The sequence below is a fragment of the Pongo abelii genome, chromosome 10 (genome assembly GCF_028885655.2).
Source record: "Pongo abelii isolate AG06213 chromosome 10, NHGRI_mPonAbe1-v2.0_pri, whole genome shotgun sequence".
In the NCBI taxonomy this organism is placed as follows: domain Eukaryota; kingdom Metazoa; phylum Chordata; class Mammalia; order Primates; family Hominidae; genus Pongo; species Pongo abelii.
In genome coordinates, this window is record NC_071995.2 from 22,399,417 (window position 1) to 22,423,355 (window position 23,939).

The 23,939-nt window shown below is 41.6% G+C and overlaps 1 protein-coding gene across 1 annotated transcript in view; it reads left to right on the forward strand.

The window, feature by feature from the left end:
• Positions 1-14,092, forward strand: part of LOC129049080 (bMERB domain-containing protein 1-like) — a 49,574-nt gene extending 35,482 nt beyond the window's left edge. Inside the window, exons 6-8 of the mRNA XM_054526941.2 lie at positions 1,526-1,640; positions 3,464-3,546; positions 13,777-14,092. Coding sequence (XP_054382916.1) covers positions 1,526-1,640; positions 3,464-3,546; positions 13,777-13,886 — 308 coding nt within the window. The 3' untranslated portion in view covers positions 13,887-14,092. The remainder of the gene's footprint in view (positions 1-1,525; positions 1,641-3,463; positions 3,547-13,776) is intronic.
• Positions 14,093-23,939: the final 9,847 nt, after the last annotated feature.

A 23,939-nucleotide genomic window follows, 5' to 3' on the forward strand; every position in this document is an offset into this window, starting at 1 on the left:
TGGGACAGGGTTAATGTCATCAGCATGGATGATTTTCTTCTGGTAAATTGGTTTACCCTCACCAAAGGAAAAAAAAAAAAAAAACTAGTTCCATCCCAGCACCCCTATCTGAGCCTCTTCTCACCTGCCTTTGCGGAAGCCCCTGGCTTTGTCATGACCATTTACTGAAGGCTCTCAGCCAAGGCCAAGCACTCCACTAAGCCATTTACTAATATTACTGCATTTCAAAATTGTATTTTATTTTATTTATACGTCCAGGGTACATATGCAGGATGTGCAGGTTTATTACATAGGTAAACGTGGGCCATGGTGGCTTGCTGCACCTATCAGCCCAACACATAGGTATTAAGCCCAACATGCATTAGCTATTTTTCCTGATGCTCTCCCTCCCCACGCTCACCCCGCCCCCAATTTTTTTTTTTTTTTTAAGAGTCAGGGTCTTTCTCTGTTACCCAGGCTGGAGTGCAATGGTGCAATAATAACTCACTGCAGCCTTGAACTCCTGGGCTCAAGAGATCCTCCCACCTCAGCCTCCCAAGTAGCTGAGACTACAGGAACACTCCATCACACGTGGCTAATTTACAAAGAAAATTTTTGTAGACATAGGAGGGTCTCACTGTGTTGCCCAGGCTGGTCTTGAACTCCTGGCCTCAAGTGATCCTCCTGCCTTGGTCTCCCAAAGTGCTGGGATTACAGGTGGCAGGCACTATGCCCAGCCCATTACTCCCATTTTAAGCCTCACTGTGTATTTTACAGATAAGAAAACTGAGGCTTGAAGAAGTCAAGTTGCTTCTCCAAGTTCATCCAGAGGGTGGAAGGGCAGAGTCAGGACTCCAATCAATCCTGGCTGCTCAGCTCAAGTGCTTTTTTTTTTGAGATAGAGTCTCACTCTATCACCCAGGCTGGAGTGCAGTGGTGCGATCTCAGCTCACTGCAAGCTCCACCTCCTGGGTTCATGCCATTCTCCTGCCTCAGCCTCCTGAGTAGCTGGGACTACAGGCAGCTGCCACCACACCCAGTGAATTTTTTGTATTTAGTAGAGATGGAGTTTCACCATGTTAGCCAGGATGGTCTTGATCTCCTGACCTCATGATCCGCCCGCCTCGGCCTGCTAAAGTGCTGGGATTACAGGTGTGAGCCACTGCGCCTGGCCAGCTCAAATGCTTTTAGTGGTCACCCTCTCATCTGTCTCTCTGTAGTTTTTTTTTTTTTTTTTTTTTTTTTGAAACGAAGTCCGTTCTGTTGCCCAGGCTGGAGTGCAGTGGCACAGTCTCAGCTCACTGCAACCTCCGCCTCCCAGGTTCAAGCAATTCTCCTGCCTCCCGAGGTGGTGGCTGACAGCCTCCCAAGTAGCTGGGATTACAGGCGTGTGCCACCAAGCCTGGCTAATTTTTGTATTTTTGGTAGAGATGGGGTTGTTTCACCATGTTGACCATGCTGGTCTCAAACTCCTGACCTCAAGTGATTCGCCCACCTCAGCCTCCCAAAATGCTAATCTGTCTCCTTGTTGATGTCTTCTTTCCAGAAAAAGAAAAAACCAAACTGCAGAAGCAGAGAGAGGATGAGCTAATCCAGAAGATCCACAAACTGGTGCAGAAGAGAGACTTCCTGGTGGACGATGTGGAGGTCGAGCGGTTACGGTGAGTGCACTGAGGGTACCCACACACTGGGCTGCAGGACCGCAACCTTCTGCTTCCTTCCAGAACCCATCTTCTGCTCCTGGGACTCACAGCCTTGCCTAATAGGCATGGCCTGGACCCACAGTCTCTGGACACTGAATCCCAAGGAACCCCAGCCTTCTGGCTTGAGAACTCATTTCGTATATAAGAGAATTTCCAATCTGTGCCTCTTGAGGGAATGTTGTTCCAGGAAGTGACCAGGGAGGAGTCACATCCCATAATACATGGCAGAGCTTCCTTCACATCCCACCACTCCTCAAGGCAATGTCTTGAAACTTCTGCTGTCAGTTTCTACCGAAACTCTGCCACCTGAACTGACTTGCTCCCAACCTCTGCCCTCCCAACCTCCCAGCTTTGTTCTCCCCTTTCCCTTCCCCTGAGTGGCGCCAATGCCCTTTTCTAAATATCAGAGTCTTCTCTTTGCATCTGCTGCCTTGACCTGGATAACCACAGCCCTGGAGCTGCAGTGTAAAAATATGTTGTAAATGCTGAAAATGTGGAAAGCTGTACATGTTGGTTCTTGATTTTTGTTTTCTTACACCAGAGCAAAGCTTTTAGGGCCTTTCACAAAGAAAGAGGCCCTTCCAACCCATAGGGCAACTTGCTCTTTATTGTCTGTGTCCTCAGAGACCTTTCTTCAAGGGTCCTGGGACTAGCAATTCCACTGCCCTTCTTCATGCTGCAATGGACTTCTAGTTAATGAGAGAAACCAACTTTCCCTCCTATCCAAATATTATATTCTATGGCCGGGTACAGTGGCTGACACACCTGTAATCCCAGCACTTCTGGGAGGCCAAGGTGGGTGGATCACCTGAGGTCAGGAGTTCAAGACCAGCCTGGACAACATGGTGAAACCCCGTCTCTACTAAAAATACAAAAATTAGCCGGGCATGGTGGTGCATGCCTGTAATCCCAGCTACTTGGGAGGCTGAGGCAGGAGAATCATTTGAACCTGGGAGGCAGAGGTTGCAGTGAGCCAAGATTGTACCAATGCACTCTAGCCTGGGTGACAGAGTGAGATTCCATCTCAAAAACACAACAAAACAAAAAAACACAAAAAACTACAACAAATATTATATTCTCCTTACCTCCGGTTCTGCTTCCACATCTAGAAGAAATTATCAGCGCCAGTCCTGGGCAGACAGACAAGCTGCCCCAACATAGTGAGACCCCCCTATGTCTACAATTCTTTTTTAATTAACTGGGAGTGGTGGAGTGCTCCTGTAGTCTCAGCTACTTGGGAGGCTGAGGTGGGAGGATCTCTTGAGCCCAGGAGTTCAAGGCTTCTGTGAGTTATGATTGCACCATTGCACTCCAGCCTAGGTGGCAAGGAAAGACCCTGTCTCTTCAAGGCAGTTCAGCAAGTCTGCACCCACCTACTTTATCTTGGTGATCCTTGGAAGAGCTGGAGTGACTTGCTCTCTGAGACCTGCCTCATACTTTGTGGGAGCACAGGTGAATAGGGTGGCTTCAAAATACAAGGTCAGGAGAGGTGCTGCCTCACTCACTGACCCCCCAGCAGGGTCCTGTAATGTCCCTGCCTCTTCCCTGGGGTCACTTACCTACCTCTGGGTAAGCATTTACCCCATCATTGATATGTGTCTCTGGTTCAGAGCAGGTTCATCAGATACAACATATATATACTGTGCACGCATAACACACAACAACATATATGCACCATCCACAAAGCCTGTTGCTTAACCTATTGGTTTATTTCATTGGTTCCTTGATGCTTTCCTTGCTTGCTGTATATCTTCTTTTCTTTTACCCATCTACTTTCACAGGGAGCAAGAAGAAGACAAGGAAATGGCTGATTTCCTGAGAATCAAGTTAAAACCTCTAGACAAAGTAACCAAATCTCCAGCCAGTGAGTATATACATTATTCATTCCCCTCCCCAACAAGAGAGAAAATATATTTCAGGCCAGGTGCACGGTGGATCACGCCTGTAATCCCAGCACTATGAGAAGCTGAGGTGGGTGGATCACCTGAGGTCAGGAGTTCGAGACCAGCCTGGTCAACATGGTGAAACCCCATATCTACCAAAAATACAAAAATTAGCTGGGCACGGTGGCACACACCTGGAATCCCAGCTACTTGAGAGGCTGAGGCAGGAGAATTGCTTGAACCCGGGAGGTGGGGGTTGCAGTGAGCTGAGATTGGGCCACTGCACTCCAGCCTGGGTGACAGGGTAAGACTCTGTCTCAAAAAAAAAAAAGGTCATTTCAGAGAAGTCTGGGAGCCATCAGAGGCAAAACAAAATGCTTTCTAGAGATCAGATCTAGAGATCAGATTTCAGCATGGGATGACAGCTGGCAGGACCAGCCTCACGGGCCTACAGGCAGTTGCCTGGGGCCTCATGCCTGACCAGCCTCATGGGCCTGCAGGCAGTTGCCTGAGGCCTCATGCCTAGAAGGGTGCCATGCTTGGTTTAATGTTCTCCTGTTGCTGTCTAGAAATTGTTAATATGTTTGGAACATGGGGCCCTACATTTTCATATTGCATTGAACTCTGCAAACTATGTACCTGGTCCTGGTAGTTGTTCCTCCCTAATTGCAAAGTTTGGTGCATTTCATAGAAGGAATTGGGTAGCCACTGAGGCTCAGGGAGCTCTGGCCTCTGTTAGGTCTGGAATCTCTGGAGAAGCCAGAAGCATATGTCTCAGAATATTAACCTCATGAGATCCTCAGAGCAAAGAGGGTTTTGTATGAAATAAGTTTGAGAAATGCTGTTTACTTGACCTTGTATTTAGAGAGTCCCAAAGTCCATTAGGATATTAAAGTGATGATGGATCCTGCTGTCAAGAAACTGTCTTTTCTTTGTTGACCCAGCGTTTCTCAAATGTGTTTAACTGCTGTATTAGTGAGGCCTCTTTCAGTTATAAGAAATGAATGTCTGGCTGGGCGCGCTGGCTCACGCCTGTAATCCCAGCACTTTGGGAGGCCAAGGCGGGTGGATCACAGTTCAGGAGATCGAGACCATCCTGGCTAACACAGTGAAGCCCCGTCTCTACCAAAAATACAAAAAATTAGCCGGGCATGGTGGCGGGCACCTGTATTCCCAGCTACTCGGGAAGCTGAGGCAGGAGAATGGCGTGAACCGGGGAGGCAGAGCTTGCAGTGAGCCGAGATCACGCCACTACACTCCAGCCTGGGTGACAGAGTGAGACTCCATCTCAAAAAAAAAAAAAAAAAAAAAGAGAGAGAAATGGATGCCCAATTCAAACTGGTCTAAGCAAAAAAAGGAATTTGTTGGAGAAAGAGCAATAAGAACTAGAGCCTCAAGGACTGAACACTATTACCTCCCCTCTTTTTCTTCTTTTTCTCATCTCTGCCTCTCTTTGCACGTAAGCATCATTTTTTCCTACAATACAGGCCTTCTCCATGGGAACAGAACCCTAGAACCATAGCTTAGCAACTCTGAGGCAATACCACAGATTCTTTTCCGTGGTATTGAAATACGTAAGTCTCAGGGAAACATTCTGATCAGCCCTTCTTGGATTATGTTCCCACCTCTTAGATCCATTACCATCACCAAGAGGCTGGGGGTACTGGGATTGGCCAGGAATGTATAACATGCCCACTCCTGCAGCCACAGGGACATGAACTGTTAGAGGAAGAGGGACTTGAAATCTTGCTGGGAAGACAAAAACCAAAAGCTGCCACTGTCTATAAAACTACAAACCCAGTTTTCATTAACATCCTGTGAAACATGGTTGGAAGGAGTAAGGAAAGAGAAGGGCAATGATCTCTTCTGCTGGCTCCTATAACCACAAGGCATGTGATCACTGCCGAAAGCCAGCATCCTCCTCAATGGACACTTTCATGAAAGGCAAGGTAGAAAAACTCCACTTAGCAGCATGGAGGAGGAGCAAGGAAACTTGCCTTCTCTATTGGATTATGGGTGGAAAAAAGAAATGATTCTAGCAAGAAATCAAAACACCAAGCGTGCACCACATGCAAGGGGCCCACTTTACCCTACTCATCTGGTAGTGGAATTCCAAGTTGAAAAATAAAAACTATTGTAAAACCTGTAAAACTCCTTCGGAGTACCTGGGATTACAGGTGTGTGCCACCGTGCCCGACTCATTTTTGTATTTTTAGTAGAGACGGCATTTTGCCATGTTGGCCAGGCTGGTCTCAAACTCCCAGCCTCAACTGATCCACTCTCATTGGCCTTCCAAGGTGCTGGGATTATAGGTGTGAGCCACCACAACTGGCTCAGTAAGTACATTTTTTATTATCAAAAAAGGGTAGTGTATGATTGGCGTATTCTGTGTAGAATGTATTTTATTGATGTCTTCTATTTTTGTAATTTCTGAGTTAAGTACTTTTTAATGGATGCTTTTTAGTTTTGGGCAGATTCAGTTGACTAAAGCACCTCATTTCCCAGATACATGAAATAAAATATTTGGCTTCTTTTCCAATTTCACACTGATGTTATTTTGTGAAAATCAGTGCTTTAAGATAAATCTTTATACTTTAAGGTAAACATGAGAAACTTGATCTAATATTTAATATTTATTCAGTTCTACACTTTATTAACTTCTACACCAGCAGATTTAAAAATTATGTAACTATCTCAAGAAGTTTCACTTGGATGTAATGGTTCACGCTTGTAATCCCAGCACTTTGGGAGGCTGAGGTGGGAGGACCACTTAAGGCAAGGAGTTTGAGACCAGCCTGGGCAATACAGCAAGATCTCATCTCTATTTTAAAGAAAAGTTTCACTTTGGGATGCCAAGGTGGGCGGATCACAAGGTCAGGAGATTGAGACCATCCTGGCTAACATGGTAAAACCCCATCTCTACTAAAAATACAAAAAATTAGCCGGGCGTGGTGGTGGGTGCCTGTAGTCCCGGCTATTCGGGAGGCTGAGGCAGAAGAATGGCATGAACCCGGGAGGCGGAGCTTGCAGTGAGCTGAGATTGCGCCACTGCACTCCAGCCTGGGCAACACAGCGAGACTCCGTCTCAAAAAAAAAAAAAAAAAAAAAAAAAAGTTTCAGCAAATTCCACCTAAGAATTCCACCACAGTTCTGTTGTCTCCAATGTCATCTTCCACAGATTTCAAGTTGTGAGGCCCTGAACTGTTAATTTATCTTGAGAATGTATATTTAAGCTTAAAGACTATATACCTAAAAATTGATCATATAATTTGTATAATTTGTTTATGTAAGTTTCTGTAAGTCGTAAGTATGTAGTTTCCAAGTGTATAATTTATCTGAATGTAATAGGCATTAATATATTTTACATTATTGGGACCATAGTACAGAAATTTCTAAATGGTTTGTAAAATAACTTGTTATTTGCGTTGTTGTAAAAGTAGTTAATACAATGGAAAAACTCGTAATAAGAAGATACATTTTAACATCAAAAAGTTTACCCAAGGTAATTATAAGTACTACCTGGCAAAACTTTACAGAAGCTGTGGTATCACTTTTATGATGGAAGAATAGTGTTTGCATTTTGTGTAAAAGTACTTGGGGCTGGGCGTTGTGGCTCATGTCTATAATCCCAGTGCTTTGGGAGGCGAAGGCAGGTGGATCATCTGAGCCCAGGAGTTTGAGACCAGCCTAGGCAACATGGCAAGAGCCTGTCTCTCCAAAACCTACAAAAATTAGCCAAGCACGGTGGTGTGAGCCTGTAGTCCCAGCTACTTGGGAGACTCACGCACGAGGATCTCTCGAGCCCAGGAGGCAGAAGATGAATAAATAAATGGATGCAACTGAATGAGATGAGGTCTCTCTTGAAGGAGAGAGCAAAAGAGATTTAAATAATAACAATTATAATAAGGCTGGGCATGGTGGCTCACGCTTGTAATCCCAGCACTTTGGGAGGCCAAGGCAGGCGAATCGGTTGAGGTCAGGAGTTTAAGACCAGCATGACCAACACGGTGAAACCCTGTCTCTATTAAAAATACAAAATTAGCCGGACATGGTAGTGCATGCCTGTGGTCTCGGCTACTCAGGTGGCTGAGACAGGAGAATCGCTTGAACCTGGGAGGCACAGGTTGTAGTGAGCCGATAAATATAAAAAGTATTAGAGTACTAACAGAGGAAAGTTTCCACTGATCACCTTTTAGCTTTAAATAATGCAGAAGCACTTGCCCAGTTTACTTGTAATTAAAAATCATGCATCATTCACAATTTATCAGTCTTTTTTGTTTGTACAAAAACTAATACAAATTATTCTCTTTTATCTGTACTGTGATTGGTTTGGTGAGAGGGAATTAGGCCACTTGAGAATTTGTGTGTGTTTAAAATTTTCTGGCCAGGCACGGTAGCTGATGCCTGTAATCCCAGCACTTTGGGAGGCCAAGGCGGGTGGATCACTTGAGCTCAGGAGTTCGAGACCAAACTGGGCAACATGGTGAAACCCTATCTCTACCAAAAATACAAAAATTAGCTGAGTGTTGTGGCTTGTGCCTGTCCTCCCAGCTACTTGGGGGGCTGAGGCAGGAGGATGGCTCAAGCCCAGGAGGCAGAGGTTGTAGTGAGCTGAGATCACGCCACTGCACTCCAGCTAGGGCAACAGAGCAAGACTCTGTCTAAAAGAAAAAAAAGAAAGAAAAGAAAATTAACTTTGGTATTTCAGGTTGTATTTAAATGGGGACTTCACATGAACTATGTTCATTACAGTTGACCAAGTTAAGTGTAGACAGTCTCTTTAATAGAGAGATTATCTGGAACTGCAATTTCTAACTCATACATCATTGCTACAAATCTTATTTGTTTACTGTTTCTCTTCCAAGGACCGTCAGTCATCCTTTAAAATTCATTTGAAGCTCTGAAAAGATATTTTTTGTTACATGGGCAATTTACTTTTAGTACAGTAAAATGTTATGTGAATTTCTACAGTATGTTTGCCAAAATGAATTATATCTAGAATATGCTTAACAATATATTCTGGAGGCAGCTTTCATTTGAAATTAGGTTCATCTTCTGAAAGTATTAAAAAGTTAATGGGTTTTTGTGCCTGAAGATTTTGATGTTGCATTTGGCTACATTTAATCCACTTTCACCCATAAGGTTTAGCATCTAAAAAAATTAAATCACTGCTAATGCAATTAAAATGCATTATGAAATGCATTTCTGTCCAGGCTGGAGTGCAGTGGCACAATCTCGGCTCACTGCAAGCTCCGCCTCCCTGGTTCACGCCATTCTCCTGCCTCAGCCTCCCTAGTAGCTGGGACTACAGGTGTCCGCCACCACGCCTGGCTAATTTTTTTTTTTTTTTTTTTTAATGAGGCGGAGTCTTGCTCTGTTGACCAGGCTGGAGTGCAGTGGCGCGATCTCGGCTTACTGCAAGCTCCGCCTCCCGGGTTCATGCCATTCTCCTGCCTCAGCCTCCCCAGTAGATGGGACTACAGGTGCCCACCACCACACCCAGCTAATTTTTTATATATTTTTAGTAGAGGCGGGGTTTCACCGTGTTAGCCAGGATGGTCTCGATCTCCTGACCTTCTGATCCACCCGCCTTGGCCTCCCAAAGTGCTGGGATTACAGGCGTGAGCCACCGCGCCCGGCCCCGGCTAATTTTTTCTTTTTTCTTTTTCTTTTTTTTTTACAGCCCAGAGGTCTTTTATTTATTTATTTATTTTAACACCTATTATGCCATGCATTCGTAGGGAATAGGTTCCAGCACTCAGGCTCCTTCCCATTGGTTCTCACAAAGTGTGCTTCTCTGGGTGGAGCAGGCTAGCACTTTAGTTGAACCCAGGTACCTTTCTCTTTGGCTTCTTTCTTTTTCTGATCATTTTCCTTCACACGTTTCAGGAAGCTATCTCGGCTCTTAGAGTGCTTAATGTGCTCAACATGCACATTAATTCTCTTGGCAAGAATCTTGCCCTTCACTGGTTTGTTTACAATAATGCCAACAGCATGCTGGGTAACATTGTAGACTCTTCCAGTTTTGCCACGATAACACTTGTGGGGCATTCCTTTTTGAACAGTACCCATTCCCTTGATGTCTACAATATCACCTTTCTTATAGATTCACATATACGTGGCCTAAGGAACAACCCCATGTTTTCTAAAAGGCCTAGAGAACATACATCGGGTGCCTTTCCTCTTTCCCTTTGTGTTCATCATTTTGGCAAATTACTGGAAGATGGTGGTTCCGGCCAAAAGGGCAATTTTTTCTATTTTTTAGTAGAGACGGGGTTTCACCATGTTAGCCAGGATGGTCTCAATCTCCTGACCTCGTGATCTGCCCGCCTCGGCCTCCCAAAGTGCTGGCATTACAGGTGTGAGCCACCGCGCCTGGCCACGAATTGATATTATTTTATTATCTTTAAAGCAAAATTAGGAATGCCTTTGTTCTCCAGATATTGGGATATTTGGACACTCCCAAGTCTGGGTCTGCTTGGTAAACATTATTAATTTTTTCCCTTAACTGTAAGCAGCCAGCAGCTAGGACTGCTTACCTTTCTGGGAATGCAGCCCAGGAGGTCCTAGCCTCATTTTCCTAGCCTTCAATCAAAATGGAGTCACTCTGGTTTGAATACCTCTGACAGTACTCTATGTCAATAAAAAGAATTAAACTCTGTAAAATACTTTAAGAGGTTTATTTTGAGCCAAATATAGGTGACCAAGGCCTGAGGCACAGTCAAGACAGCCTGAGAACATGTGCCCAAGGTGGTTGAATTACAGCTTGATTTTATACATGTTAGTGGGACAGAAGTTACAGGCAGACATCAATCAATACATGTAAGGTGTACACTGGTTGGGCCCGCAAAGATATAACTAGAAGCAGCGGGCAAGCAGGGCTGGAGGTGGGGGAAAGTTACTAGGTCATAGTTGGATTTAAAGATGTCCTGATGGCAATTGGTTGAAAAGGTTACGCTCTGCAGTCTGAAGTCTGCAGAAAGAAATGTTTGTAGTGAAGCTAAAGGGGGTTGTGGAAGCCAAGGTTCTTGTAACGTAGATGAAGCCTTCAGGTGGCTGACTTCACAGAATAGATGATAAATATGTCCTATCAGGCCCTAAAAGGTGCCAGCTTAGTTAAATCTCTCCCAGATGAGGGAAAGACATGGAAAGGGAAGGAGATTCTCTATAGAATGTAGATTTTCCCCAAAAAAGATAGCTTTACAGGGCCATTTCATTTCATAATACGTTAAAATAATATATTTTGGCATAAAATACTTTGATTTCTTTCAGGGCTTATTATCTGTCCTGACTAGGGTCAGGCTATAATTTGGTATCTTATTGCTACAAAGAGTCTGTTTTGTCAGTCTTAAGGCCTCTTTTTTTTTTTTTTTTTTTTTGAGTTGGAGTCTCACTCTGTTGCCCAGGCTAGAATGCAATGGCATGATCCTGGCTCACTGCAACCTCTGCTTCCTGGGTTCACGTGATTCTCCTGCCTCGCTGGGATGACAGACGTGTACCACAATGCCCGGCTAATTTTGTATTTTTAATAGAGACACGGCTTCGCCATACTGGCCAGGCTGGTCTTGAACTTCCGACCTCAGGTGATCCCACCTTGGCCTCCCAAAGTGCTGGGATTACAGGCATGAGCCACTGTGCCCAGCTTAACATCTCTGTTTTAATGTTAATGCTGGTCAGTTGTGTCTGGATTCCAGAGGGAGGAAGGTAGAATGAGGCATGTTGACACCTCCCCTTCCCATCATGGCCTGAGCTGGTTTTTTCAGTTTACTTTGGAATGTCCTTGGCCAACAGGAAGGGTCCATTCAGTCGGATTGGGTGGCTTAGAATTTTATTTTTGGTTTACATCTAAACTATCACAGCAGCCGGGTGCGGTGGCTCACGCCTGTAATCCCAGCACATTGGGAGTTTGAGGCAGGGGGATCACCTGAGGTCAGGAGTTCTAGACCAGCCTGACCAACATGGAGAAACCCCTGTCTCTACTAAAAATACAAAATTAGCCGGGCGTGGTGGTACATGCCTGTAATCCCAGCTACTCGGGAGGCTGAGGCAGGAGAATCACTTGAACCTGGGAGGCGGAGGTTGTGGTGAGCTGAGATTGTGCCATTGCACTCCAGCCTGGGCAACAAGAGTGAAACTCCGTCTCAAATAAATAAATAAATAAATAAATAAACAAACAAACAAACAAACTATCACAGCATAAAGTAGGAGAGATATTTCGTTACTGTCTAGTTAAACTGGTTAATGCAGAAAGGAAGTCTGGAAATTCCAGTTTTAAAGTAAAATTTTGGACATTGTAGGATTATTTGGCATAGTTGTGATGTTTGTTCCTGCATTATGGTTTTGTTGTCAGGGCAGCCTTTAAGGACCTGTATATTTTCTTCTAGACTCTATATATTCCCTGTGAGTATTAGTTCCATGGTCAAACTGGCAAATTTTACCATAGGTATAAATAATAGAGAATGTGGAAGAATAGTGAATAGTGTCAGAGATAGTTAAAAGTCCATACAATAGTAGAGAAGGTAATAAGTAATAGTGGCTTGAACTAAATATTTGTTGAATAAATTTTTTAAAAAACAGGCTACCTAAAATTTGTGTTGAAGATATGAATGAATGAAGTTTCCACACCCTTACGTGGAGTCCTGATAAGTAAGCAACAATAAGGAAGGGTCCCCAGGTTGGGGAGAGCCCCAAGTTGAGGAGAATAATGAACAATTATTGTACGAACAATTGTTAGAGACAGCTAATCACAAACACCCTGCAGGCACAATGACCTCATTCCACATGTAGCACCCTTCAGCATGACCCTATAAAACTTTCCTCCAGCCCTTGCCTCTTTGCAGATAGCACCTTCTCTGCTGAGCTGCCCATTGCAACCTTGCAACATATTTTCATAATTTCTCTAATAAATCTGCCTTTCTTTACCTACAACTATCTTGGTAAATAGCTTTACCACCTGCAAAACCGACCCTAGGTAGTTGCTACCTGTTATGGTTTGGATGCGTCCCCACCCAAATCTCATCTTGAATTGTAGCTCCCATAATCCCCATGTGTCATGGGAGGGACCTGGTAGGAGGTAATCAAATCATGGGGGCAGGTTTTTCCCATACTGTTCTCATGCTAGTGAATACATCTCACTAAATCTGATGGTTTTATAAAGGGCAGTTTCCCTGCACATGCTCTCTTGCCTGCTGCCATGTAAGATGTACCTTTGCTCCTTCTTTGCCTTCCACCATGATTCTGAGGCCTCCCTAGCCTTGTGGAACTATGAGTACATTAAACCTCTTTTTCTTTATAAATTACCCAGTCTTGAGTATTTCTTCATAGCAGTATGAAAAGTAACTAATACACTACCCGAGACACCTTAGGAGATTTGTAATAGCTGTAATGCCAGGTCCACCATATTTTTAGCATAAAGCAAATGTTTACCCATGATATGACTGCACAGGCTTTCAGCTGGAGCCATAGCAACTCAAGTAGTAACCCTATCTTAGTCTGATTAAAAGTAAATATTAGTCTAGGCATGGTGGGACATGCCTGTAATCCCAGTACTTTGGGAGGCTGAGACAGAAGGATTGCTTGAGCCCAGGAGTTTGAGACCAGCCTGGGCAACACGGAAAAACCCCGTCTCTACAAAAAATACAAAAATTAGCTGAGCGTGGTGGCACACACCTGTAGTCCCAGCACCTTGGGAGGCTGAGGCAGGAGGATCTCTTGAACCCAGGAGGTGGAGGCCGCAGTGAGCAGTGATCATGTCAGAGGCATGTGAACCAGAGCAACTCCATTTAAATAGGAGCTGGGAAAAATGAGGCTGAAACTACTGGGCTGCATTCCCTGATGGTTAAGGCATTCTAAGTCACAGGATGATATAGAAGGTCAGCACAAAATACCAGTCATAAAGACCTTGCTGATAAAACAGGTTGCAGTGAAGGAGCTAGCCAAAACCCACCAAAACCAAAATAGTGACAAGAGTGACCTCCTGTCATCCTCACTGCTACACTCCTATCAGCACCATGACAGTTTACAAATGCCGTGGCAACATCAAGAAGTTACCCTATATGGTCTAAAAAGAGAAGGCATGAAAAATCCACCCCTTGTTTAGCATATCATCAAGAAATAACCATAAAAATGGGCAACCAGCAGCCCTCACGGCTGCTCTGTCTACGGAGTAGCCATTCTTTTATTCCTTTACTTTCTTTTTCTTTTTTTTTCAGATGGAGTCTCACTCTGTCGCCCAGGCTGGAGTGCAGTGGTGCAATCTCGGCTTACTGGAAGCTTCACCTCCCGGGTTCACGCCATTCTCCTGCCTCAGCCTCCAGAGTAGCTGGGACTACAGGCGCCCACCACCACACCTGGCTAATTTTTTTGTATTTTTAGTAGAGACGGGATTTCACCGTGTTAACCAGGATGGTCTTGATCTCCTGACCTCGTGATCCACCTGTCTCAGCCTCCCAAAGTGCTGGGATTACAGTCGTGAGCCACCGTGCCCCTCCTCCTTTACTTTCTTAATAAACTTGCTTTCATTTCACACTGCGGGCTCACCCTGAATTCTTTCTTGTGCGAGATCCAAGAACCCTCTCTTGGGGTCTGGATTGGGACCCCTTTCCTGTAACTATCATGCCACTGCACTCCAGCCTGGGCAACAGAGCAAGGCCCTGTCTCAAAAAAAAAAAAAGTAATATGACTTAATACATTCATTTTGGAGGTTAGTCTCTCAAAATAGGCCTTTCACTGGGGGAAAATGGTAAAAATACTCCCTGGTAATTCAAGAATTGGAGACTCCTGAGATGCTGCTCATATTAGCTGAACACTTACCAATACTTCACTTTTTTCCATATATACTCAAGGAACAAGTGCTATTTAAAGTGTTTCACTCTGCTGTGCTAGGTGCAAGACTATAAAGAGGTGTGAGGATCAACACTTTTATGAAAACCAATGTCATTGTGAATATAGTTTGAGATGCTAGTGCAAAGGAAGCTCTTGGTATACGGAAAAAGTATTCAACAATAAATTAGGCATGGTTGCTTCTATTTTCTGCCTCACATATTTTTTTTTTCATGGCTAAAGTGATGAAATGTCTATGATATTTTAGATTGTCAGTTGAAACTAGTGGTCCTCAGCATGCTTTCTATGACACCTACAAGGTTTGAAGACTTTGATTTCATATTAAAAATCTGGGTTTCAGGCTGGGTGTGGTGTTGCACGCCTGTAATCCCAGCACATTGGGAGGCTAAGGCGGGTGACGAGTTCGAGACCAGCCTGGCCAACATGATGAAACTCTGTCTCTACTAAAAGTACAAAAATTAGCCAGGTGTGGTGGCGTGTGCCTGTAATCCCAGCTACTCGAAAGGCTGAGGCAGGAGAATCGCTTGAACCAGGGAGGTGGAGGTTGCAGTGAGCCAAGATCGTGCCACTGCACTCAAGCCTGGGCAATAGAGCAAGACTCCATCTCAAAAAATGAATAAATAAATAAATAAAATCTGGGTTTCAGGCCAGGTGTGGTGGTGCACTCCTGCAATCCCAGCACTTTGGGAGGCTGAGATGGGCAGACAGCTTGAGCTCAGGAATTCCAGACTAGCCTGGGCAACATGGCGAAACCCCATGTCTACAAATAATACAAAAAAAATAGCTGGGTGTGGTGGAGTGCACCTGTAATCCCAGCTACTTGGGAGGCTGAAGTGAGAGGATTGCTGGAGCCTGGAAGGTTGAGGATACAGTGCGCCGAGATCGCACTCCTACACTCCAACCTGGGCAACAGAGCCAGACCTTGTCTCAAAAAAAAAAAAAAAAAAAAATTCTGGGTTTCTGGCATCTCAAAAAAAAAAAGGAAAGGTCTGGGCACATGGCTGCTACAGTCCTCTATTAAGCAATGTGCCACAGCAGGGGTCCCTGACCCCTGGGCCATGGACCTGTACTGGTCTGTGGCCTGTTAGGAACTGGGCCACAGAGCAGGAGGTGAATGGTGGGTAACAATTGAAGCTTCGTCTGTATTTCTGGCCGCTCCCCATTGCTTGCATTGCTGCCTGAGCTCTGCCTCCTGTCAGATCAGCAGCATTAGATTCTTACAGGAGCATGAACCCTGTTGTGAATTGCACACATAAGGGATCTAGGTTGCCTATTCCTTATGAGAATCTAATCCCTGATGATTTGAGGTGGAACAGTTTCATCCCAAGACCATTACCGTCCTAAGCCCCATCCCTTGCCATCTGTGGAAAAATTGTCTTCCACAAAGCCGGTCCCTGGTGCCAAAAATGTTGGGGACTGCTGTGCTTTAGAATGTGCCATGAATCTGCAGCCTCTATTATATAGTTCCCTATAGACTTTGCTTCCTACCGTCTTACATTCTGCCCTATAGGCATTTGTGTTTGCAACCCTTGTTTTTGTTAGTATGCTATGCTGGTGACATTGACCAAATGACCACACATTAATTATAAGCTTAGTTGGTGAAGACCTCAATGGAATAACGTGACATAAGTACTGTGACAATACTTCTTGCATGTATCTGCAGGTGGAATTGTAAACCTGGTGGTCTGAGATGGTCTAATTCGATCTTCCTATGTATCTCCTTATATTAATAGTGGTAACATTTGAGGTGGTGATTCAGCGTTTCAATGCCTCTTCTCAAGGCAAAAACAAATGTTTTCCTTCTAAATCAGCATTAACCTAGATGTTACTGTGGATCAAAATTAGACTGTACATTTTCAACCACAGAAATATGGAGCAGTAAAAATTTTTCTTAATATTGATTGCCTACGTAGGTTGTGTAATTAGCATATGTTTATAGCTCTGTGATTTATGCGTGGCTGCTACAGAGCCGGAGGGGGTAAAGCAACAGTGTTTTCTCAGTTGTGTGAGCAGCATTACATTATAATGATTAGGTAATATTAAACTGGGCTGATGAGAGTTGCAAAAGACTACTTTAAAGTTCATATGGAACCAAAAAAGAGCCCGCATTGCCAAGACAATCCTAAGCCAAAAGAACAAAGCTGTAGGCATCATGCTACCTGACTTCAAACTGTACTACAAGGCTACAGTAACCAAAACAGCATGGTACTGCTACCAAAACAGAGATTTGGACAAATACTTTGAAGGGCACATTTCAACTCACTACATTGGGCTATTCATATTTGTGGAAATTTCCTTCAATTTATATTAATTCATGCTATAAATATCATTCTAAATTGAAACAACAAATTATTAAGGTCCACATGGGAGAATAAATAAGATGATGATGCAAAGAAATTTTTAAAGGGTGAAAATAATAAAAATATTTGACCTGAAGAAAAAGATGTAAAGGCAAGGCAGCAGCATTGCATAGGGGTGAGAAGAGAATGGATATTTATTGAATGCCCACTACCACCTTGGTGCTGTGCTAGTATATACATACATTATACAAAGAAAACATAATCAAAAAGTTTTATTCAAGCAACGACACAGAAACACATCACTGATATGGTTTGTCTGTGTCCCCACCCAAATCTCATCTTGAATTGTAGCTCCCATAATTCCCACGTATTGTGGGAGATAACCTGTTGGAGATAATTGAATCACTGGGGTGGTTTTCCCCATACTGTTCTCATGGTAGTGAATAAGCCTTACGAGATCTGATGGTTTTATAAGGAGAAACCCCTTTTGCTTGGTTCTCCTCTCTCTTGCCTGCTGGCATGTGAGATGTGCCTTTTGCCTTCTGCCATGACTGTGAGGCCTCCCTATCCATGTGGAATTGTGAGTCCATTAAACCTCTTTTTCTTCATAAATTATCCAGTCTTAGGTCTGTCATCATTAGCACTGTGAAAATGGACTAATACAGTAAATTGGTACCAGTAGAGTGGGGTGCTGCTCTAAAGATACCTGAAAATGTAGAAGCAACTTTGGAACTGGGTAACAGGCAGAGGTTGGAACAGTTTGGAGGGCTCAGAAGACAGAAAAATGTGATAAAATTTGTAACTTCCCAGAGACTTGTTGAATGGCTTTGACCAAAATGCTGATAATGATATAGACAATGAAATCCAGGCTGAGTTTGTCTCAAACAGAAATGAGGAACTTGTTGGGAACTGGAGTAACGGTAACTCTTGCTATGTTTTAGCAAAGAGATTGGTGGCATTTTGCCCCTGCCCTAGAGATCTGTGGAACTTTGAGCCTGAGGGAGATTATTTAGGGTATCTGGCAGAAGAAATTTCTAAGCAGCAAAGCATTCAAGAGGTTACTTGGGTGCCGTTAATAGCATTCAGTTTTAAAAGGGGAACACAGCAAGTTTGAAAAATTTGTAGCCTGATGCTGTGATAAAAAAGAAAAACCCATTTTATAAGAGAAATTCAAGCTGGCTGCAGAAATTTGCATAAGTAACGAGGTACCAAATGTTAATTGCCAAGACAATGGGGAAAATGTCTCCAGGGCATGTCAGAGACCTTTGCAGCAGCCCCTCCCATCATTGACCCAGAGGCCTATGAGAAAAAAAAAATGGTTTGTGGTCCAGGCCCAGAACAACCTGCTGTCTGCAGCCTAGGTACTTGGTGCCTTGTGTCCCAGCTGCTCTAGCCATGGCAAAAAGGGGCCAAGGTACAGCTCAGATTGTGTCTTCAGAGGGTGCAAGCCCCAAGCCTTGGCAGCTTCCACATGGTATTGAGACTGTAGGTACACAAAATCAAGAATTGAGGTTTGGGAACCTCCTAGATTTCAGAGGATGTATGGAAATGCCTGGATGTCCTGAAAGAAGAAGTTAGAGGCAAGCGTGAGGCCCTCATGGAGAACCTCTGCTGGGGAAGTGCAGAAGGCAAATGTGGGGTTGATGCCCTCATACAGAGTCCCTACTGGGGCACTGCCTCATGGAGCTGTGAGAAAAGGGCCACCATCCTCCAGCACCCAGAATGGTAGATCCACCAACACCTCACACCATGTGCCTGGAAAAGTCACAGACAATGCCAATTTGTGAAAGGAGTTGGGAGGCAGGCTCTACCCTGCAAAGCCACAGAAGTGGTGCTGCCCAAAGTCATGGGAGCCCATCTCTTCCATGAGTGTGACCTGGATATAGACACGGAGTCAGAGGAGATCATTTTGAAGTTCATATATTTGACTGCCCCACTGGATTTTAAACCTGCATAGGGTCTGTAGCCCCTTTGTTTTGGTTAATTTCTCTCATTTGGGACAGCTGTATTTACCCAATGTCTGTACCCCATTGTTTCTAGGAAGTAACTAACTTGCTTTTGATTTTACAGGCTCATAGGTGGAAGGGACTTGCCTTGCCTCAGATGAGACTTTGGAGTGTAGACTTTTGAGTTAATGCTGAAATGAGTTACGACTTTGCGGCACTGTTGGGAAGGCATGATTGGTTTTGAAATATGAGGACATGAGATTTGGGAGAGGCCAGCACAGAATGATATGGTTTATCTGTGTCCCCACCCAAATCTCATCTTGAACTGTGGTTCCCATAATTTCCATGTGTTGTGGGAGGAAACTAGTGAGAGATAACTGAATCATGGTTTCCCCAATACTGTTCTCATGGTAGTGAATAAGTCTCACAAGATCTGATGGTTTTATAAGGGGAAACTCCTTTCACTTCGTTCTCCTTGTCTCTCTTGCCTGCCACCATGTAACATGTGCCTTTCGCCTTCCACTATCATTGTGAGGCCTCCCCAGCCATGTGGAGCTGTGAGTCCATTAAACCTCTTTTTCTTTATAAATTACCCAGGCTCAGGTCTGCCTTTATCAGCAGTGTGAAAATGGACTAATACAATCATATTAATTTTTATTGCTTTTACAAAAGTCGTGTAAGAAATATATTTCAGCACATTTTAGAATGACTCAATTTTCATTAGAGATAGTTCTATGTTTCTATATCTCCAAGTGCATTTGACTTAATTTTCTTTAGTGTGCTATTTATATTTTTATTTGTGCAACATTTATAAGTAGGTAATATTTTATTGTACACTTCAGTTTAAGTTTTATTTGAATATATTTTTATAGTAGTTTAGAAACGTATTATGGAGAAATAGCCTTTGTTCAACATATTTTATATTTCCTGCTCATCTAAATTATATTGGAGCCCAAAAAGTTGATTTTATTTTCTCCTTTATTTGCTTCAGCCCCTAAGACCTTGTTAAAGCTTACTAGATAACTAAATATAAGTAATAATGCCATCCTAAAATACATTCAATTATTCTATGATATCATTTCTAATTGAAAATTACAATATTTAATATAGAGTAAAACACAAATGAAAGCCAAAAAACAATATATTTAGGATTTATAGTAGGCATAAACACCAAGGTCAAAATAGGCTAATATTTATCTAAGTTTTATGTTAGATCAAGAAGTTGAAGAATATGGTTCTTACATGATTTGATTCTTTACCTTAGGTTTCCCCTACCTCTCTGGAATTTGCTTTATACTATTTCTTATCTATTGTTTTCCTTGGGAGCAGGGCTGGCAAAGAAAGAGAAAGAGAAAGAAAGAGAGAGAAAGAAAAAAAAATTTTAAACCACATATAGAAAAAAATATTTATTTAGAAAGATAAGTGGTTTCCTCTCTCTTTAAAAATACTGCTCGCAGGTCCTAAAGAAGCATTGATTGTTTTTTGGGTCATTACTTTATAAAAATTTTTTCCCAAATGTTTAATGATTTTAACTCAGATCCATACTTTGTCATAAAAAGTATGTTTTAAATTACGATTTAGTGTACCAAGATACCAACATTAACTATAAAATAATAGAATACAATTTCAACCTAATCTGTCCAAATTTGGTATCTGTTTTTCTTTCAGGAAAACGTACTTTGAGTTCAGGTGATTTGTAACAAAACATGCCAACCTACTTTGAATACAGAAATAATAACAGCAATGATAACAGCTAATGTTTATTGCCTTCTTATTAGATGTCAGTTTTTTTGAAGTGATTTATACATATTGTGTCACTTATCACATCAACCTTATGATTTAGGAAAGGTTTATTATCCCTATTTTACATAGAAAAACAGCAAATACTGGGACATCACAATTTCAAGTAAGGGTCCCAAGGCAACTTAGCTAGGAAGTGGGAGTCTGGGCAATGAACACAATACCAGATTGTATAATATGTGTGTAGCACTGTGCTAAGTGCCTATGCTGTGTGTGTGTGTGTATATGTGTGTGTGTGTGTGTGTATACACATTATGTTTTTATGCTGTAAAGACTTTCCTGGGGTGACAGAGTGTGACTATGTAATGGAATTAACTATTCTTTTGCAACATTATCTATAAATTTGTTCATAACAGTAAGTTCTCCAATATTACACAATAGAAAAGACTCAGGTATCAATACCCAGGTATTTTGAATTTGGAATGAAAAGAATGGTGCCTTTCAAACTAAAATTTGTGGAATATAGTCAAGGCCCATAAATTTGTATGCCTTGAAGTATTTTTAGCAGAATTTACTTTTATACTAATATTTTTAAGATTAATTCATATTTGTCTTTCCCTGTGTTAACAGTGGACATTATTTAAAAAATAAATCCGTGAGATAAATGCCTACTCATAACAAACTCCTTTTGATTTATCTGGTAAATTTCTTGATTGAAAATTTCTATGCAATGTAAGCGACATCCACAATTCCTATTCTCTACTTGAGTTCACAGCTGGCCCATGCAAAATAAGCCATTTTGTAGTCCATCTGTTCTAAGGAAGTGATTTGTAACAGTGCACAACTTAGACCAGTACTGCTTTATCACTAGAGTTGCAGTTTCTAAATAGATTTCAAAAATAATGATGTTCAGTTTCTACTTTTAGATACCAGTGAGATAACACCTGTCTAGACAGGTGGTCTCTGGACTGTGAAACTAAAGACAGCTGAGAAGCAGAAAAAATCAAGTTGGTGACTAGTGTGAAACCATTAGTATATCTTGTGGAAACCTTTTAGTCTCTGAAAAATACTTTCTATTAAGATTTATGGGAAACAAGCACGCTATGAATATGAGTATAGACTCAAGTAATTGAAAGAAAAATGTACATAAGAGATTAAAGGAAAGTGACTCATTATTGTCTTTAAGAAGAATTCAGGAATCAGATAATTAATATTTTATATTAAACAATCGAAGACTATCGTTTTCTTCCCTCAGAGACAAACAGCAGTTACTAGCAGTTTTTATTTGCCAAAAGTCAGATGATGAAAACCTCCTAGCAGAGAGCTGATTTTTCTCTTTTCATGCGATTGTCCCCTGTGGTGTAGGTGACCTTATCATAAAGTCTTCTGCTTTTTCAGCCACTAGTGTTGTGGTCTATGTAAGTGGAAAATTAGTCTGGGTACCTCGAGGAAATAAAAAGCAGACTTCCAACCTGTACTGCTCTGATTACACTGTCTTGCATGGCCTACTTTGTCAACTATGTCGCTTCTCAAGGTTAATACCTGCTTCTTCAGGAATAATACCATATGCCTGATGGAAATTCATCTGTTTCAATCCAGTGTACAGACCTAAACATTCATCAGTAAGTAACTCGACAAATATCTTTTTATGACCAAAAAGTCCAACTCTTTGAGATTATTGAAGCCATGAATGAGAAATGTGTTGTCTCTGATCTGGTAAATGCTGCTTAATTATTTACTTGGAGAAGGAAACCTTTACTCCCCCTCTCAGGTAACTACAGGGCAAATGAGGTATATAGAATTCCACCTTTTCTAACAGAACCTAGATACAGCAAATTTATTGAGGTTTAAAATTTAGTTTTTTTCACTCAGAAATTATATAAGGAGTATAATTCCCTACTAATGGTTTTTAGTTTAATGTTGTATTGAGTTTTAAAATCTTATTTACTTCCTTTTCTCACCACTTTTCTTACTATGTAAACTGGCCTTTTACCTTCAGTTTATATAGGTTTCAATCCTAAGAGCAAGACATCACCTGGCTTAAAGTATAAATTGTTTTACCTATGTAGGAAAGACATTAGCATTTAAAACTAAGGTGCTTTCTATTACCAAAATAAAGCAAATATGGTTCTTGAAAATAAATTTTCTCAAATTGTATCAATAATGGCTTAAATTTTCAGAAATAGATATAAAGGTTTTGGTGAGGCATTCTAATATTAATTCACCTAGAATATAGTAATATAGTTAAAGTAATTTTTATAACTCAAAATATGAAGAAATTTATTATCTCTGTAAATGCATGGATGTTACAAAATGGTATTATGTATGGTATGCTATTATGGATTTGATTTCAAAATTATGTAAATATCACAGAAAAAAATCCTTACGGTCTTGGTCAAAATTAAATCATTGTAATAATGTATAGGTAAGTGAAATATATTCTGCCCTAGAGAAAATTTTCAGGTATTGAATTAGTGATAATACATCATATTTTTGCTTTGCTTGTTCTTCTCTTTTCCAGTGGAACGTATATAATCTCCAACCCCATCTCAGTTTGTACTCATATTGTCTAATGGTTGATGACTTTGACATATTTGTATGCCTCTCTAACACTAAAAAAATTGTTGGACTGTATGTGCAAGGGACATTGGATTAAAATACACAAGGTGACATTTGGATAAAAGGATATACCAATGGTTTTCTTTATGATATTTATCTAACTCCAGTTATGTGGATTATAAGAAAAGTGAACTCAGTGTAGATTGAATAATGTTTTTTAACACAGACACATTACTTGCAAATATGCACAGAACATAGTCATAGCTAATAAACTGTAGCACTGTATACACATACACAACAGATATGATTGTGATTTTAAATTCTTATAACAGGACATTCCTCCTAATTAAATTTAGAAATTGAGAACTACAATGCTTTTGAAAGAGTCTTGAAATCATTATCTGCAAAGTATATCAGCAAGGAAAATAAAGCCTGTCATATAATAAATTTAAGCCTTAATGCATCCAAATGCAAGCAGTATGACAGCGAGAAAAATTAGATACACCTTCATATGTGTTTAGTAGACTAGTTTTTGAATGCCTTGACTGAAAAAAAATTGGAATGTTTTTGTGCAAAAGAAAGTCTAATAACAGCCTACTCCCAGTAAAGAAGATATAAAAAATAAATAAAAACACAACTGGGTCCTAATGTCAGACTTGAAACCTTGGAAAAGTCATTAAAATATTAACATATTTTACCACTTGTTTTTCCTATCTTAAAGAATTACCCTGGGGATCAAATAAAATAAAATCTATGAAAACACTTTGAAATCTATACAATCATAGACAACTCTGTGGCAATATTATATTCTGCATGTTTCTAGTTAAAAGGAAACAATTAGGCAACTGTTCTTCTCATCTTGGATGCTTATTTTAAATTACTGGTCCATTAAATTCATGAATCTCATCCATTTTATTTTTCCTGAAACAGAAGTATTACTTATTGTCACCAAAGTCATATTATTGTTTTCATCACAAATACTTTCCA